Genomic DNA, 18,217 nt, shown 5'->3' with positions numbered 1-18,217 from the left:
AATTATCAACAAATTTCTTTATTATTAGGAACAGCAACTTATTATAAATATAATACAAGAAATTAAATATGCCACTTAACAGATTATTGGTACTCATCACCTTATAAATGTGGGCAGGGCGGGTATATTTTAACAATATATAAATATAACTATATATTTATAAGATATATATATATATATATATATATATATATATATATATATATATATATACAGTCAAACTTCGATAACTGAAACTTCGATCTCTAATCAAACTGAAGAGACGTTCCCGGCTGAATTACTATACGACTAATAAAACCTCAAAGTGTGTGGATTTATCAAGTTATTGGTATTGGTATTTTAAAGAAGAATATATTGTCAAGCAAGCGTCGCGCAGATTGTTTTGGCAGTCGATGATTCAGGTGTTAATTACAGAATAATAGATAGGCGACTAAGAGGAACGAAGGCCGTGTTTGATTGTCGGTGCTTGTACACTGCCATTTAGCACTGGCAGGAACGAGAAATAGCCCAATGGGCCCACCAACGACGATTGATCCCAAATTGGCCAAGCCAGCGCTTTACCACTGGGCTCAGCTAGGGGTCGGATGAAATGCCATTTATATATTAAATCGCCTTTCAAAGGCTTTTTAGACGAAATGATCCATCTGTAATGCCTTTTCAGTTTTGAGGTGTGCTACACGAATTTTTTTAACTTGAACTATTTCGTCGCCCCTTATCGAAGTGTTACTATAGTGTATGTGTATGTATGTGTGTGTGTGTGTGTGTGTGTGTGTGTGTGACAGAGTCAAACATTTCGAGATATCAAAATGCATATATGAGGACACCTCAAAACTTAAAACTGCTTTCTAGATGGACGATTTCGAATGGTATTGTAAGAAATGTGCCGTACACTGCCCCCCCCCCCCCCCCCCCCCCCCCCCCTCCAAATTTTTAAATGTTTCATTTTCTGTTGAAAGACTAATTAATATATGTATAGCAGTTCACCCAACACCTCACCTCTGGCATCTTTTGGCGCGTAAGGCACATTCACTTTCACGAGAAAGGTTGCAAAAATGTCTCACGAGGGTCCAAAAATGAAATGCAAATGGTGAAACTGTCTTATGATTTTAAAGTACATATATACAGAAACTAGAACATTTTTGTTATGTGGAATTCTAGTCGAAAATAGTCATAATTTGTGAACTGAAAATGAACAACCTTTTTTATTATTCTATATAATGCAGATGCCTCTGAATGCTCTAAAACAATAATACTGGTAGTTCAACTGCTGTTGATATACTTTAGTTTCACAATTATCTCAGCAATGTGAATTTGTTAGAAACAATTATGGGGGGGGGTGGGGGGGGGGTTTCAAATATTTTCATTAGCATTCTATTAAACATTACAGTTTACATCAGTTACCAGAACACATCTATATAATCCATATATATGGTAGAACAACTGTGAGTAGGGTTTTTTTCAAGTATGGCTAGGCATTCTGTAGATAGCATACTCTATACCAGAACACTGAATCTGAACGTTTTTGCTCACAAGGACAAACAGTTTTTATACTGTTAGTACGACCCAGTAAATGCTATTAATAGGCATTCAAACATTAAATATTTTACGACGATAACAGGTTACATGAAGGACACAAATTAATGTAAAGGACGGCTATAAAATTGAACTAAAAACACAAATTATTACATAAAAAACTCACATATTTTACAAACACAGCTATGTAATTGACTCTGTATGTAATAGTGGATATACTGTTCATGGAAACAGTTCACAGCTTCACTTGGGTAAAATGGCCATGGAAATGCCAGTCAATATGGTCAAAATAAAGTCCAAACAGCCGCCCCCACCCCAGTAAATATAATAGACCTTTTGTTTGGGATTTTAGGAATAATAGGAGGAGAAAAATAAACCCTTTGGATTCATTAGGTAATGTTGATGAAAAACACAAAACAATCAGCCAATTGCATTACAAGATATAATAAAGACAGGAATTGTTTCAACTTTAATTTAAATTCCGGTCGTGTACTAGGATTTAGATTATGTGCTAACTATGCAATGTTCTAACTCTTGTACACATATGGCAAAGGCTATGGTATGTAATATTCCGTCTGTGAAAAAATTACATGAATGATATTCGGTACATGAAACCAACATAAAATATTTTAAATGTAAATAATAAAAGAAAAGAGCTCACTTTAAATTTGGCGAAATGTAACCTATAAATTAAAATACTGAATAACACCAAGTGAATATATTTTTTTATTTAATTAAAATTCTCAATAGAAACGTTTCAATTAGTTTAGTAGGATCCACTGGTTTCAGAGCAAAAACAAACAACGTGACTATTACTACAATTTTATTGATCATTTGGCGTTGTGTGATAATCAAAATCAATAAAACCGAACACGTATTTAGTTGTGTATTAATTACTACAAATAAATGACAATCTTCAACATTACACTATTATGTTCCATGGCCCGTACTTATTTTTACAATGCCTTCAACCTACGCCATTGCGGATGGCCTAATGCATTGATTAAATAATCGCTTCGTTGTATACATTTGTAGGGTATTAGCTAATTTAATTTGTTAAAGGCGAAAATCATTACCCATCATATACACAGATTCGTTACTTTTATGTGTGTTAAGATCGTTTAAAGGAATGTCCTCCATATGCCCTCTATATCCTGCCCCCCCCCCCCCCCCGGGAAACCATGAGGTGAGCAACCAACTTCCAATGGGTAACCAATGTGGAATGAATCCTTCTGGTACAACAGAAGTGATTTCCAATGCAAATAATTGGGCAGAAGGACTCTGAATCTATGTCTGTTCCCAAGGATCCCGTCACCTGTCCCAACAAAGCCAGCTTCTGTGGTGTAGTGACCAGCCACCGAACCCAAGTCCGACAAGTACAGAGTCCGCATCCTAGCGCCGGCCACCATACAGAGCCAGTTCAACTGGCAGGTAGAAGACCACCACAGCAACCTCTCTTACAAACCACAGACCGACCTTTCGAGTGGCAACATGTACGCCCAAAATTTACTATTGATTTAATATCTTTCCACAGTCGGATATCACTTTTGTATACCTAGTGGGCACCACGCCACCATTCGTGGCATTGGTACATCTTGTAGCAGCTTAATATAGTTCAATTTAGGAAATAGTTCTTCATTAAAATAATAATGAATGAATAAACATTTAACTACACCACAGCTTGCAAAATACATAGGAAAATGGGTTTCAAACTAATAGTCCAGGCAAAGTAAGGTTTGAAATGGAACAAATTGCAACATAATTTTTTTTACAACAATGCATTTCTGTGGGGTCCCCAGAACACCATATTAAAAGTCCCAAGAAATCCCTGCAGGGGAAATACGTCTAATTTGCATAAATCCAATATGGCCGCCAAATATCAATAATATATCATATCTTTGCTCTCAGGTGATATATTTGAGAGTTTTAAAGTTCTAGAATGGGGTTATTTGCTTCAAGGATGCATTTGGAGTACATTTGAATTTGATTGGATGAAAAGTTAATTTGCATAAATCCAATATGGCCGCCAAATATCAATAAGATACCATATATTTGGTCTCAGGTGACATATTTGAGTGATTTCAAGTTCTAAAACTGGTTTATTTATCACAAGGATACATTTGGAGGACATTTGATTTTGAATGGATGACACCATTGGATGATCCCGGCAGTTTCTAGAGGCTACATGTATTATCTGACCTTCCATGTTGTATATGTGTTAATGCTATAGTTCACCAATGTTGCCTAGGTGTAACATTGTCCTACTCAAAAGCCATGTCAAGTTCATCGAGTTCATCAGTGAAATCTGGTTTCTGCGAGTTGGTACAGCATGTACCACGGCATACTCTGCACACAGCAGTGCAAGGCAGATCATATTTTCGGCAAGTGCACTTTCTTGTACTACAGTCTTCTTTACAACTGCAGCAGATGATATCCAGTAGTTCTGATGGCCCTGCAGGCTGGTCAGTCTGAATTGGTAAATATCGTCCATCTAACACGTGCCATCCCCAATCTTCTGGCTTCATGTCAGTAGCTGTCCCTTTCCACTCCATCATCTGATAGTATACACGTAAACTATAGAACCTGGCAGCTGCTGAGGTTGGTGGTAGATTCCGTGGTTCCACATAAGATGTACTCTTAGCAACCTTATCACAAAATCGCTTGTATCGTAACCTATTCAGTTCTTCCTCATTGGCATCACCATATAAAGACAGCAGTGCCTTCTCTCCTGCTGCAATGATATCCTTGGCAATTTGTCCTGCCGCACTGAACACCTTAGCCTGTTGGCAGAACAGAGCATCACTCAGGATCTTCTTCAATGATAAACCCTTTCCTAATCCAAATAAGCGAGAGATTGTATCTCTCCCTTGAATTGCGTGGATGAAGAGTATATGATCACAAACATTTGGACCAAGACGTTCCTTACATTGCTTTATGCACCATATCCTGTTCTGCCTTGAGTCTCGATTGGGCTCTGGTGCCAGGAACAACTCATAGGCATCCATGTCAGCATGATGTAATAGAAGAACAAGCAAGTCTGTGTCATCCCCAATCACAATGGTGTCTTTGCTTCTGGCAGATGCGACAGCCGTTTGGACAATAAGCAGATCAGCGTCATGCTTTGCGTGATCTGTGCTGCACCCAGCCCGCTCTAGTTTGTCGCTGTTTGTTCGTGGTATTGTTCAAGAATTCCTCCTTCTTGGATTGAATAACCATTCCACCAGTGAAGTGCACTGTAACACTTGTGTACATCCCTGTTCTTCTCAGGTGTGTGGCATCCTTGGTTGTTGGATCATCTGTATAGCCATCGAAGACAATGGCGGCAGCAGCACCATATGTCTGTGTCACATATCTAACATACAGTTCACACACACTCTCATATGTGGAACCTCTAGGCCATGGTATTCGATGGAGTAGAGCACCACCATCAATGATATACTGGATATCTCCACCAGGTTCTCTTTGCACCCCTTTGATTTCCTCAGCCTTCCATAGAGCATCAGCAAGGACAGCTTTATTAGCCTGCAGTGGAAGGGAGGCCGACTCAAACAATGCAGGGGGGTGAGTACAGAGTTCATACTTGAACAATGATGGTAGATCTTCCTGGCGCTCACCAACTAAAATCAACCTCTGAAATAGCAATTGTGGATCTACTTTCACAGATTCCCCCATGATCTTGACAACTGTTTTCGAACCAAGTATTACTGCTTGGTCAACTTTCTGGAAGGAAAAATTGTCTACAGATTTCCCAACCATTTCGTGTATGGCTTGGAGGTGTAATCTCCAGTTACCAGTTCGCTCAGCTTTGAGGAATTTTTGCAGGATGTCCACCATGTTCAGATATTGTACCCAGAGTATCGCAGTCCGCATATTCATAGATTTTTTCTCCTCATTCAGTTTACTTTGGATTCTTGCTAACACATCTGCTGAACACACGTCCTCCACAGATATTGTAGAAGACACCGCTCCTTCAAATAATTCTGTAGCAATCGTCAAGTCGGCCGTGGCAGTATCTTGTGTCCCCACAACATCTATTTCAGGATCAACACTTACTATCTCCTCAGTGTCATCTGTTGTATCTTTGGTTGGTACTGGCACATTGTATGCACTGGCCACAAGAATGGTATTCAGTGCAGCATCTACGAGCAAGTGACCACGCACTGCTCTGGAAACAGCCTTACCAGTCAGCATGTGGCTCACAGTGTTGCTAGCGTACACAACGTCGAGGAGCTCTTTCAATCCCGAGCCTGTCATCAGGTGTCCAATGCTACCCAGAAAGCTCATTACAGTGTGAAATCCTCCGAGTCTCAGGACGATATGCTTCAGATGACTGTCACTTGGCTGAGACCGTATAATTGTTAGTGATTGCCAGTATAATGGCTGGTCAAATGTAAGTACTGGAGTTACATTGTACTGCATTGCATGATAGGACACAAACTTCAGCGTAGAGTAGATGCATGATGGGTCACTGGGGTCAAGGTCAATCATTGGTAAGAACATTATAGACGACTGGCCTGGGTATTCACCATGATGAAGCATGTGCATCATACCAGACCATGCTGGCCTGGGAGAGTGAAGTAGTAGCGATGTTTTCCCACAGTACATCTAGTTGTGCTGTTGGATCTTCTGCTGGTTTGAGTACAAGTGGTAGGTATGTAAGAGGTGGGATTGTCGTTGTCGGAGGGATCTTGAAATACTCAATATTTATGCGGCCAACTGCAGCAATGTCTGCAGCCGTCACATGCACTTTTGGAACAGGTTTACTAGGAGCGTGTGTTTGTGGTGTAACATCAGCTATTATACCCATTCCATGGAATGTCCCTGTACCGTCGATTGTTGCCACATTGTGATCCACATTGTCTGCAATATATTGTACATAATGTTCTTGAGTATGCCCAGATATATCAGTCCCTTGTATAACAGCCGCACTCCGTTCATATCTCTTCACCTCAGCACAGGAACACGAGAAGCCGAGTTTATTAAGTTATTAAGTGTATCTATCAAGAACCGTGATGCAAAATGATGATGCATCTGCATACCTAGGCCAAGCTGAAGTGGCGCTAATATGGCCCTTGGTCGTATTGCTTGCATGATTGCCTGCCCAATTGAAGCAAGCTTTACACCAACTCTGTTACCGACAAACATAGTCGACAGCAGTACTTGCAGTGTCTCTGGAATATAGTTCATAGCACAGTCTACACTTCCCATATCGTCTATAGTTGGGTAGGCATCATTTTGGATATCCATGGATTTGACATCGCTCCAAATCAGTTTTGCAGCAGTTTTTATAATATTCAGTTTCTCATCTTCAGCGTTGTCCCGTTTTTGTTGTTTATGAAATGCACAGAGGATTGAGCTGGCTGTGTCCCGCAATGTAACTACACACTCCTTTTTACTGAGCACTGTCATTATAACTCTTTCACCAAAATGTTCCTGTACTTTTGTTTTTATGTATTTTGCACTATACGGCTCCTGTTCAGTGTTTTCGAGATATTCAGCCATTTTCTGAACGAGTTCATTTATAGTTGTTTGTTCCTCATCATTTTCTTCAAGAAACTGTGCCACTTTCAGGAATGCTTCTCTTCTCTCATCTGCCTCCGGTCTTCCAACTTTGAACCTTTTCGGTGTTTCCCCACTATCAACAAATAGTTTACTGGGAATATTCTTCCCTGTCCTAAAGTTACTACTGCACTGCTGGTGATATATTGCATCTGCTGCATGTAGGTCATTCACAGATGCCAGTCGGCCTGACACCACTTCAGACCAATTGTCATTACGAGAATTGCAAATATGAGTCAAGGTGTCCTGGAAGTCTTTTGTTCTGACCGGGAATACATCAACGCCACGTTTTTTATCACATTTGGCGGGTTCTTCGCAAAACAAGCAGTGTTCTTGAAAATTGAATGCCTTTTGTGAACTGAGAACAGACCGCTTTTCAATTGGCTGTTGCGATCCTACATGTATGTGATGTGCAATATTTGCCGGTTTACAATAACTGCGACGGCAGTCCACATGTACCCGTTGTCCTGGAATAGTTCTCAAGTCACTGCCACGTTGGTCGCTTGCACGATTAACTCCATCACTTCCCTTTGTTTGGAGAATCACAGTTGGTTTTCCATTCGTGAATGTTTCTTTACATATTACACACATCTGATCCATTCTTGTTGATATTGCTGAACACTACATTTGTATCAATCTGAAACAGAAAGAAAGAAGCATTAACGAGGCTGGGATTTTACATTGCATCTTTTATCTATAGTAGTGTACTGAAGTGGCCTATCAATAGAGGGCAGCATGGGGTGCTGATCGGGCCACTTTAAACAAAGGCTAGCAAGGGGTAGACGTAACATAGGAGCAACCTTGTGTTCAAAAACCCCATCTTGGAACTTTAGGTCACTCAAATATGTCTCATGAGAGCAAATATATGGCAAAATACTTGAATTTGTCGGCCATCGTGGATTTATGCAAATGAATTTTTCATCCAATCAAATTCGAATGCACTCCAAATGCATCCTTCAGACAAATAATCCCATTCTAAGACTTGAAATCACTCAAATATGTCACCTGAGAGCAAAGATATGGTATATTATTGATATTTGGCGGCCATATTGGATTTATGCAAATTAGACGTATTTCCCCTGAAGGGATTTCTTGGGCCTTTTAATATGGTGTTCTGGGGACTTCACAGAAATGCACTGTGGTGAAAAAAAATCTGTTGCAATTTGTTCCAAGTTGAGTGAAAAAATAAGCTAGATTGCCTGGACTATAAGATAAATGCGAATATGACAAAAATTAATAACAGTAAACAAAAAAAACAAAATAATAATAAATGAAATACACACACACACACACACACACACACACACACACACACACACACTTTGTTTCCCTGGTGACCTCTGCAACACCTAAACCCATTGGATTGAAATTAGTTGATATTTCTAGTACTAAATGATAACTATAAACACAACATATTGCCATCCACATCTCAACAAAATGAGGTGGTGCCCTGACATTTGGTGGGGTACTGGAATTGTGTGTGGTCAACATGTGAACTTTTTCAAAAGTAGATATCAAGGCTAAAATTAGCAGTCATGTAACCTCTCAATGCTTGATAGTGTTTTATTTTCACAGAAATGGTTCAGACCTTGAAATTATAATGAAATGCATTCAAAAGTCAATGATGTTGTGCAACCTAAAGTGTATGATTATTTCACCTGGTGCAATAAGCCCTTAACATTACCAATGTAAACCATGTAAGTACCGCTACAACTTTCACCCATAGACGGCTGCTAGTTTTCACAACCAGTACCACAAACTGCACTGGAACTGTCAGTAGTGATTGGGGCCATCACATTTACACAGAATTGTTTCATTTAGGTCATCGAAAATTTACTAAAATTGGTAAACGTTAAACGAAATGACATGTAAATGACTGATGATTAATATTTTACTCAGTAAATTACTAAGTAAGCAATATACTCTCTAGTACTTTTAGTTTTAAGTTAATTTCAATATTTCTTAATTCTTAATATAATTTTTTTTTAAATATAGCCATGATTTTCCTTTTTAAATTAAGCACGATTGGGGATCAGATAATTTTTATTTTTAATTATACATTTTGCAAGACATATTTTATTTCAACTGTATTTTAATTATTCAACATTAATTACACCAATTTAAGAACATTATATAAATTAAATTAGAACTATTGAATGTTAATAAAAAAAACCCAATAGAAATAGGGCAAGAGTTCAGACAACAGGTATAGTCAGTAAATAGTGTATTGTTGAAATTATCTTGATAAAACATTTTTACAAAAACAATATTATTGAAAATGCTAAAACATAAAATTCACCCTTGAATACTATTTATCTGAACCACAAACACACTTTTCATTCATTAAAATTTACTTTTATTATCTTTTTCATTGACTGCAGGAAACACATAATATACTCTTCAAAAAAGTAGGGGAACTCTAATAAGAATTTACAATTGCCAAATTTGTAAGATATATTAGCTGTGGGGAATGGTTATTTGATAATAGTGAATTAATTAGGCAAACATTACGGTAGTTCAGTATTACAGTAGGTTTTATGTCCACCAAAGATCTTGAAGGACGATTGGAATAAGACTGAATGAATGTTTAATGACACCCCAGCACGAAAAGTACATCGGCTATTGGGTGTTAAAATATGGTAAATGCAAAACCAATGAAGGACGATTGGGGTCAGAAGTGAAATTTGAAAGTTGAAATTTTTTATCAGTAAATCGCAAATTCAAACAATAAAAATTACTAAAAACAAAACAATAACAACGGTATGATCACCAGAATGAAACTGACTGACAGAAATGATGTTCAACGGTGATTAATGGACCTTCCTGGAAATGGTCAAATTCGGGAATGACACCCCACGCACGTATACGAGGCAACTGCGTGATGCATGTGCAAACTATGAAATGTGTTTCGGTGTGTTCATAAACAGACCTGAACGTTCTTTTGTAGGATGTCTGTGGTCAGTCAAAACGTATGTTCGGTCTAATAGTTGATATTAGCATTAATATTTCAGGTTTCCATACCTTTTTTTTTTAAGAGTATAGTAACAAACCACTATTACCACCATAGCGCTTGTCAATATTAGACCAGTAGTGACGACACTCCAGACATTATTGTGGTCTATATTTGGCAACTGAACCGGAAAGTTAGAAAGGTTGTCAAACATTACGGTGATCGCACATGTACATAGTCTGGGCGTAGGCGGGGGTTAGGGGTGTCATATGGAAGGGGAATTTATACGAATAGTATATTTGTGTAGCCGAACATCTCTAGTTAGAGGGTGTGATTGTTGATCGCTACAACTGGTGGGCATTTGTTTTCTTTTAGCCTATTTTGTTTTAGCTCGTCCCATCCTCCTATAAAGATGTTTGTGTTTTTTGTAACCAATTTCAGTTTGGTTTGACGTAACAAAAACAGTACAAGTGTTTTGAAAATAATAAAAGCAAATACTATTTTGTGTGCAAGTTTGAAATGAATGAATGAATGGATGAATGTTTAACGACAACCCAGCAAGAAAAATACATCGGCTACTGGGTGTTAAACTATGGTAATGCAAACAAATAAAATGATGATCAACATCAATATAAAAATTCAAGATTTATATAAAAACACAATGTAAAGAACTGTGCAAAAATACAAATATCACAAATAGATGCTGACTTTTATTAAAAAATTTAATTGTATCCCGAAGAAAACAACGGGATTTGTGCTGTATTGACCATTCTCAAAGAGAATGTTACACCCTTGCACCACGGTGAGGTTACATCACGCGTAGGAAAACAATCGGCTCGGAAATAAATAACTTGTAGTAAATTCCGTAGTATGAAAAAAGCGTTCCTTGTGGGAAGGACTATCATTATATTCACTCGAAAATAAATAGAACATAGCTACTTTTTGTTTCAGGATGGTTTTAGAATATCAGTATCAATAACATACCATAGGTCCCCAAGTTTCCGAGGTGTGCTAACAATTATTGTTAACATAATAATATAATGAATTAATTAATTAATTTTTAACGATACCCCAGCACGAAAAATACATCGGCTATTGGGAACAATAATACAGACGTAAATGTATAATTATCGTGTGGTAACGTATTTTTGTCTTCAACCTTTGGGAGACCGTAATACTATATCGCTAGCACATTTTAAACATTTGCGATCGCATATTTAGCACAAAAATTAAGAATACAACTTTTTATTCGTATAATGTTTTTTTTTTAAAACAAGAAATATTTGATTAGTCGGAAACATCTTACAATGCAGCAAACTCAGGAATGTCCCTCTAATTGTCAGTTAATGAGGTGTTTAAATTCACAGTAACGACTGAATTGTTGATCTGACCAGCAAAGATTGAGGTGAGTGAATGGGATTGACTAGATGTGACGCTGACACTTTCCGCAACATCTTTTTGGCTTCGTACACAATAGGCCCAAATATAACAGCCTATCTTATCGCAATGTCAATGCATGGCCATATTTCGTAATGGTACAATTTAATGGTAAATTTAACTATTTTGTACAAACACAGTTAGATACGATAATAATCTCTAAACAAAACATTTTTCACAGTAATTTTTCAATTAATGTTTTCTAGCGTTCGCAAAAAGGACGCGTCATGCACAAATTTTATTTTATTGCAGGGAGATGCTACGTGACGTCATTCGTTGTTTTTGTTTGTTTGTTTGTTTGTTGTTGTATTTTTGTTTTGTTTTGTTGTTTTTTGTTTTTTTTTTTTTTGGGGGGGGGGGGTTGGGGGCGGGGGTGTAAAAATATAAATAAAAGAAAGTATGTAATAAATAGAGAACATCACATACTTCCTGTGTATTGCACAAGTTTATTTTCTCAAAAGAAGAGCGCAGTGAACCAAAATATCGTAATGTTTTTTAGGAAAACCAAGATTACCAACGATAACTATCAAAACAGAAATGTCTGTCTGTCACTCATAAATACAACTAAACAAACAACATAAGACATATGCAGTATTATAATTTATATTGGCATAATTTAGACACGGCTTAAGTTTAAAGTTACTGACCCGAATATTGGGTCATTTCGCAACTCAAATAAATTCAAGACAAATGGTTGCTAGACCACACATTTTAGGTACATATTCCTTTGTGAGAAAGTATTATAATCTGTGAGATATATCTACCAACTTGTCTACTGTTCTACTTTTATCAGCATGTGAGTTGGGTGTCAAATATGGCTCTACCTGTGACAAGGTCTGCAACAGCCGCCACTGTGCCGTACAATCCTCATCATGTAACGTGCAGACAGGAGACTGCGGTACTGGAAGATGCCAGCAAGGGTGGACAGGGGTTGACTGCACAACAGGTAATACAATTATTTTAGTTCATGTTGTAAAATTAACTGGTAAATAGCTTGGAAAAATACCTTTTATTTAAAGTTACAATCTCTGGTTACCATATTATAATATCATGTACAACTATGAAATACAAGCTCAAGTGCACTTTCAAAAAACTCGTGTGTGTTCGCTATGAACGGAGATCGTCAAACGTATACGCTCGATTCGTCGCCTGTGTCGCCATTGCTCGGCAAAGCACAAACGACAGCCTGTTGTCTGTTTCAGTTAACACGTGCGTTTGTCGATTTCAAATTGTAGGGTTCGTCTCAAAAAATGAAATAAAAAATCTTGCGCTGTAGGAAGAACGTTCGGTTGAGGATACGGTACTAGAGTTTTTTGTTAAAACCGGTTTGATCTTGACAACGTATTATCGACAGTCGTACCCTCCTATTTCAGAATTAATATTGTATAAAGTGTTAGTAGAACTTTTAAAGTTTAGTTTGTATAATAGTAACACATTGATCATATATATATTTTTTAAATAAAATATACTAATGTAGACAATGAACGTTTTCACTTTTTAATTTTACGTGTGTTAAAATTGACAAATTCAAATAAATATTATTTCGTTTGGAAAGGGTAAAATTAGGAGGGTTTTTTCTTTAACGACATCAATAATCATCTGCTATTGGATGTCAAACATTTGGTAATTTTGACATATAATCTTAGAGAGGAATCGGGTGCATGTGCAGGAGGAGGGTATTGGAGGTCGAAACCCTTACCTGCCATAGCTTAAAAATTGAAATATATTTTCTGGGGGAGCATGGCCCCATATAAACTTCGCTCAAGACAGTCTATAACCCCAACCCCGCTGAAATTCCTAGACACGCGCCTTAGAAACCCGCTACATTTGTTTTTAGCAAGGGATCGTTTATATGTACCATCCCACAGACAAGATATCAATACCATGGCCTTTTATATACACGGCAATGGGGATCGATCCTAGACTGACCGCGCATTAAAATAAATACCTTTTTAGGTCTAAGTAATGAATAAAAATAACATATAGTCTTGAAAACTGTTACGTAAATCGAACACAACACCCTCTTCCTCTACACCTAGAGCGTTAGGTAATTTATTAACATCCCCTTACATGTAACGCGTATGCCAACCGTTGGCCACTGTCAAAATGTCACGGCAAATCCCCCACCGACCCCTGGAAAGGTGTTGTACCATACCTCTATGGATATAAATATGTTTTGGAGATATGAGACAACCCCTCAATCAAGACAGTTAAATTTTTTCAAAATCACGTGAGAAGCACTGCGCGTGCGCAACTCACGTAATTTCCCAGTTCTACTGGCGTCCCGCTAAATGAAAAAAACCCAAAGCTGGCCATTGCGTTTGTAGTTGACCTAGATAATGTGGTGGACCTTTTATGTACCAAACAGAACTGAATCTTCTATTCTATATGCTTAAATAATAAAAATATCCCTGGGACTGCAGCTTTAACAGGTAGTTGATAATATATGCGTATTTATATAATATCGGTTTTGCTTAATTTTGTTAGCTCTCATCTGCATACACATTGCCAACAAATGAAACTATATTTCTCATCTTCCAAATCTTATCTTTATTATTATTATTATTATTATTATTATTATTATTATTAGTCCACCCGAAGAGTAGAAAAGGTTTTGTCTCTTTCTGTTCATCCATCGGTCTGGATGTAGTAGGCCTACAGTTATGGTGTAATAGTGCAATTACCCGTTTTTGACAGCTGTCGCCAGATCAAGTTTCATATCAGTTTATTCAAGGGCCGTTAAAGTCGATATTTCAATGCATGCGAATACACACTGCAGATTTATTTTTATATAGTAATAGTCAACATAACATTATATGCTCCTGTGATTAAATACGGCATGTTTTACACATTTTAATTAATAAAATAATAAGTTATTCGACTTTCATAGGGATACATTTGAGAGTACACAATAACAGATTTACCAGATATATGTATATCAGCTCTGTAAGTAGGCGAGGGCTGTAACTGACTTTTAGTTTTAGTTACTAAAACGTTATCAGTAGCATGCATTTCCAAGCATGCATTTACTAAATAGTCCCGTAACTCTTAAGTGAAGATTGCTAAAATATACCCACCTGTCTCCTCAAAGAAATTGCGAATCAGAAACTACTACGTTAACTGATGACATCTCCCGTCGCGCATGTACACTGGTGCCCTTTACCTTACACCAAAATGTTGAGATATCTAGAAATGGCATGTAGGATAATAGCTTTGATGCACTTTAAACGTTATCCGTCACTTGAGACAAGCCAAAGTGCAGCGGACAGGTATTTGAGCCAAATGTATAACAATTCGCATTGTGTTTCAAATTTGTCTTTGGATTGCAGAGTTCATGAAAAACCAAGATGACATTTTTTAAGGAACATTACAAGCGTCCGTTTACAAAATGGCCGCCAGTCAGTAATTGAGATTTTACATCGCCGAAACTTAGGGAATGATTTTTGTGTCAAACCCATGGCAGGGGCAGATGCAGAATTGGTTTCTAGGGATGGGAAGCAGTATTTAAAAATTGCACCTCCAGTATTCAGGGAAGAAATGCAACGTTTGAAAAGGGCACTTGTAATATTTGCAGGTACACTAACACGTATATTTGGTAATCTCCCACACAAATAACAAGCTGCCCAAGATGAAACAGATTCCCTACTAAAAATAAATAAATGCATTGTAGTCACCTGAAATTAACCAATATGTTTTGATGGTTGGTACTTTTGGCTCTTTTTCTGCTCGTGCTGCAGGGGCATGACGCCTTTTGGAATGAATGAATGAATGAATGAATGAATGAATGTTTAACGATACCCCAGCACGAAAAATACATCGGCTATTTGGGTGTCAGACTATGGTAATGCAAATAAATAAGGTGATGATCAACATCGATATAAAAATTCAATATTTAAATAAAAACAGTGTAAAGAACTGTGCATAAATAAAAATATCACAGATACATACTGACTTTTACATACATACACAATTTCAATTTGTGCTGTATTGGCCATTGTCAAAGAGAATGTTACACCCCTGCACCACGTTGAGGTTACAGCACACGCAGGGGACGCCTTTTGTATATTTGACAAAATATGCAAAGAAATCAATTTTAAATGTAACGCTACGTCTAAAGGTGTTTTTAAATTTTATAAAATGTTTTATTTTACGTGTTTTATTTTTTATAAATAGTTATTACTTTTTATTTTATTTTATTTTGACTGAATACAAATTCCATTATCGGCACCCAGTCAGTGAGTTCACAGACTTCGCTCTCACTAACCACAAACAGCTAACCATGTACACACTGTCCTCGACAGACGGCCCCAATACCTGAGATGTGTTCCCAGGATAGCGTGCTTGAACCTTCCTTGATTTAAGCACGGAAATCTAATGATATAACAGTTTAGGGAACACGTTTTACTCTTATGTATGCGTGTATTTTGCCTTTCATAAAGTAACACATGTTGTACTAAGTAGACTAAGGCGATTCAAAATGGGGGATCTGTGCAACCCCATGCCAAGCTGCAAGTATAATAATAAAACGCAAACATGTAAGGGATGTATTATCAATTAACCGAAAACAACGATCTAACAATTTAAAAATGAAAGCAGTTAATTTATATTATCTTGATTAGCCTTTTCCAGGGGAAATGTATATTAGATATCCGTGTATGTTAATGCTAAAAACAAAATTGATTAAAAAAAAAAGAACGTGGAAAACGGTACCTTAACTTATTGTAGTGAGTGTTAGGAAATAAACAGACCACGTTTCTTAGATCTCACCCATAAATATCTACTCCATGGGAAAAAAATAGTAATCCAGAACTCATAAGCGGACAAATGCCTTTTTCAGACTGCACCACAAACTCTTGCTTAAGTCTTTGCCTATAACCTAGATATCCATACGTATAATTGAACTATGTGTCATCGGTAGAGATTCGATTAATCCTGGAATATGAATCAGGGACAGATCCAGATTTTATCCCATAATGTATATAGAATAATAAGTGCATTACATCATTCGATCTCAATCTGGGCATCGAGTAAATAAGGCTTATCCAGTATTAGTTCTAAATCATAATCATTTAAAAAAAAAAAATGGTTGATTACATTTTTTTCGAGAGATGATAATGCGAGGTAGTCGAAACATATAGTTAGACGATTGCTTCTGCCGAATTGATCCAAACTTTTAAAACACATAGACGTTGAAGTCTGTATTCAAAATCTATGTATTAGACAATGAGTGTTTGTATAGTCGATGCTTTTTATGGGGGTTTTTTTAATTGCCCTTAAATTTGTAGCAGCTCAGTTTGCATTTTATTTCATAACAAACTTTCTGTACATACGAAATTCTTGGGAGGTAAAATCCGATTTGGGTATTTACAACCATTAGATCGACCAAAAGCACACTGAATATACAGATACTGATATTATAAATAAGAAAATATATTTATGATATAATTTAAATCGTTAAAAAGGTTCTGTTAGTTGAAAACATTTTACAAGATACTCTGCAATAGTAATTTACCAATCATGAAGCAGGCTGGGAGGACGATAACTGCACACAGAGAGTTGCAATTTGTATTGTACACACCGTCTAGGACCGACACCAGATATGTGTACTGTCGTAGCTATAATCTTCCTACATATCTTGGTACCACGATTGGATTTTTGTACAAATAATTGTTTTAACATATAATTTAAAGGTACAACTAATAATAAAGCAATTATTAACTTATATTTAAGACTTTTAACAGTTAATTAATTTTGTTGGAAGAAATAATAAATTTGTACGTACAAAATTATTTTAGACAGACATCGATATTGAGATACTACAAAACATTACGGTGTGCAGAAATGCATTGGCGATAGAGATATTCATATTATAAGCACCAAAATGAAAGTAAACTGTAATTTTAATGATGCAAAAATATTTTATTTCATCTTTTAAAAATGGTAAGAAATTAATGGTAGTCCCACAAAGATAGTACATTTTAGTTTGTAGTTAGGGTGGTATGGTTACTACGGTGTTCTAATCGACGTTGTAAGGGAGATCATACATGTGATCATGTTAATAGAGTGTAGTTTTACAATATAATTTTTGACAAATATCTTTGTCTAGAAATAGCTCCTAACGTTATACCTAAGAAATAAATTGTCTGTCTGTCAACATGAAGATGCTAATATTGTATCTTCATCTCCAGCATGTAAACTAGGAGACAACTATGGAGCTAACTGTAACAGGAACTGTCGATACAGACACTGTGTTTCTCAAGCTGCACCCTGCACTACAGACACGGGAGATTGTGGTAATGAGGGTTGTGAACCTGGCTGGACGGGAGTCGACTGTACACAACGTATGTGATTTTCTTCAGTCATTAGTTTAGCTTGTAATACTTGATTCTTTTAAATATAATAAATGCTTCAAATATTCTGGTGGTAATGATGGTTCCACCATTTGATTATATGTCTAACTTGCATGATCGCACTTTTTAGTAACTAGTTTCATTTCCTACATAATTTCCAAATGTAAAATATACTTGTTTATGTTTTCAGTTGTATATTTTACATATTGCAATCTGATAGTTATCACTATTCATAAAAGAACCATAACAAAATCACCAAAACATTCACTTTCAGCATGTAGTAGAGGTACATACGGCTCCGCGTGTTCTCGACAGTGTTCAGCTCGACACTGTGAAGGAGTCTCGACATGTGATCACATAACTGGTGGATGTGTTGGAGGATGTCAGG

General features: G+C 36.8%; 1 protein-coding gene across 1 annotated transcript in view; it reads left to right on the top strand.

The window, feature by feature from the left end:
* LOC121392596 (multiple epidermal growth factor-like domains protein 10) overlaps positions 1 to 18,211 on the top strand; it is a gene marked incomplete at both ends in the record, with an annotated part of 31,225 nt that extends 13,014 nt beyond the window's left edge. Inside the window, 3 exons of the mRNA XM_041523741.1 lie at positions 12,273 to 12,425; positions 17,668 to 17,820; positions 18,104 to 18,211. Of these exons, the coding sequence (XP_041379675.1) occupies positions 12,273 to 12,425; positions 17,668 to 17,820; positions 18,104 to 18,211 (414 nt within the window). The remainder of the gene's footprint in view (positions 1 to 12,272; positions 12,426 to 17,667; positions 17,821 to 18,103) is intronic.
* Between the last annotated feature and the right edge of the window lie 6 nt (positions 18,212 to 18,217).

The sequence above is a fragment of the Gigantopelta aegis genome, unplaced genomic scaffold, assembly GCF_016097555.1.
Source record: "Gigantopelta aegis isolate Gae_Host unplaced genomic scaffold, Gae_host_genome ctg4135_pilon_pilon:::debris, whole genome shotgun sequence".
In the NCBI taxonomy this organism is placed as follows: domain Eukaryota; kingdom Metazoa; phylum Mollusca; class Gastropoda; order Neomphalida; family Peltospiridae; genus Gigantopelta; species Gigantopelta aegis.
Note: the sequence above shows the minus strand (reverse complement) of the source record. Positions and strands in the feature narration are given on the sequence as shown.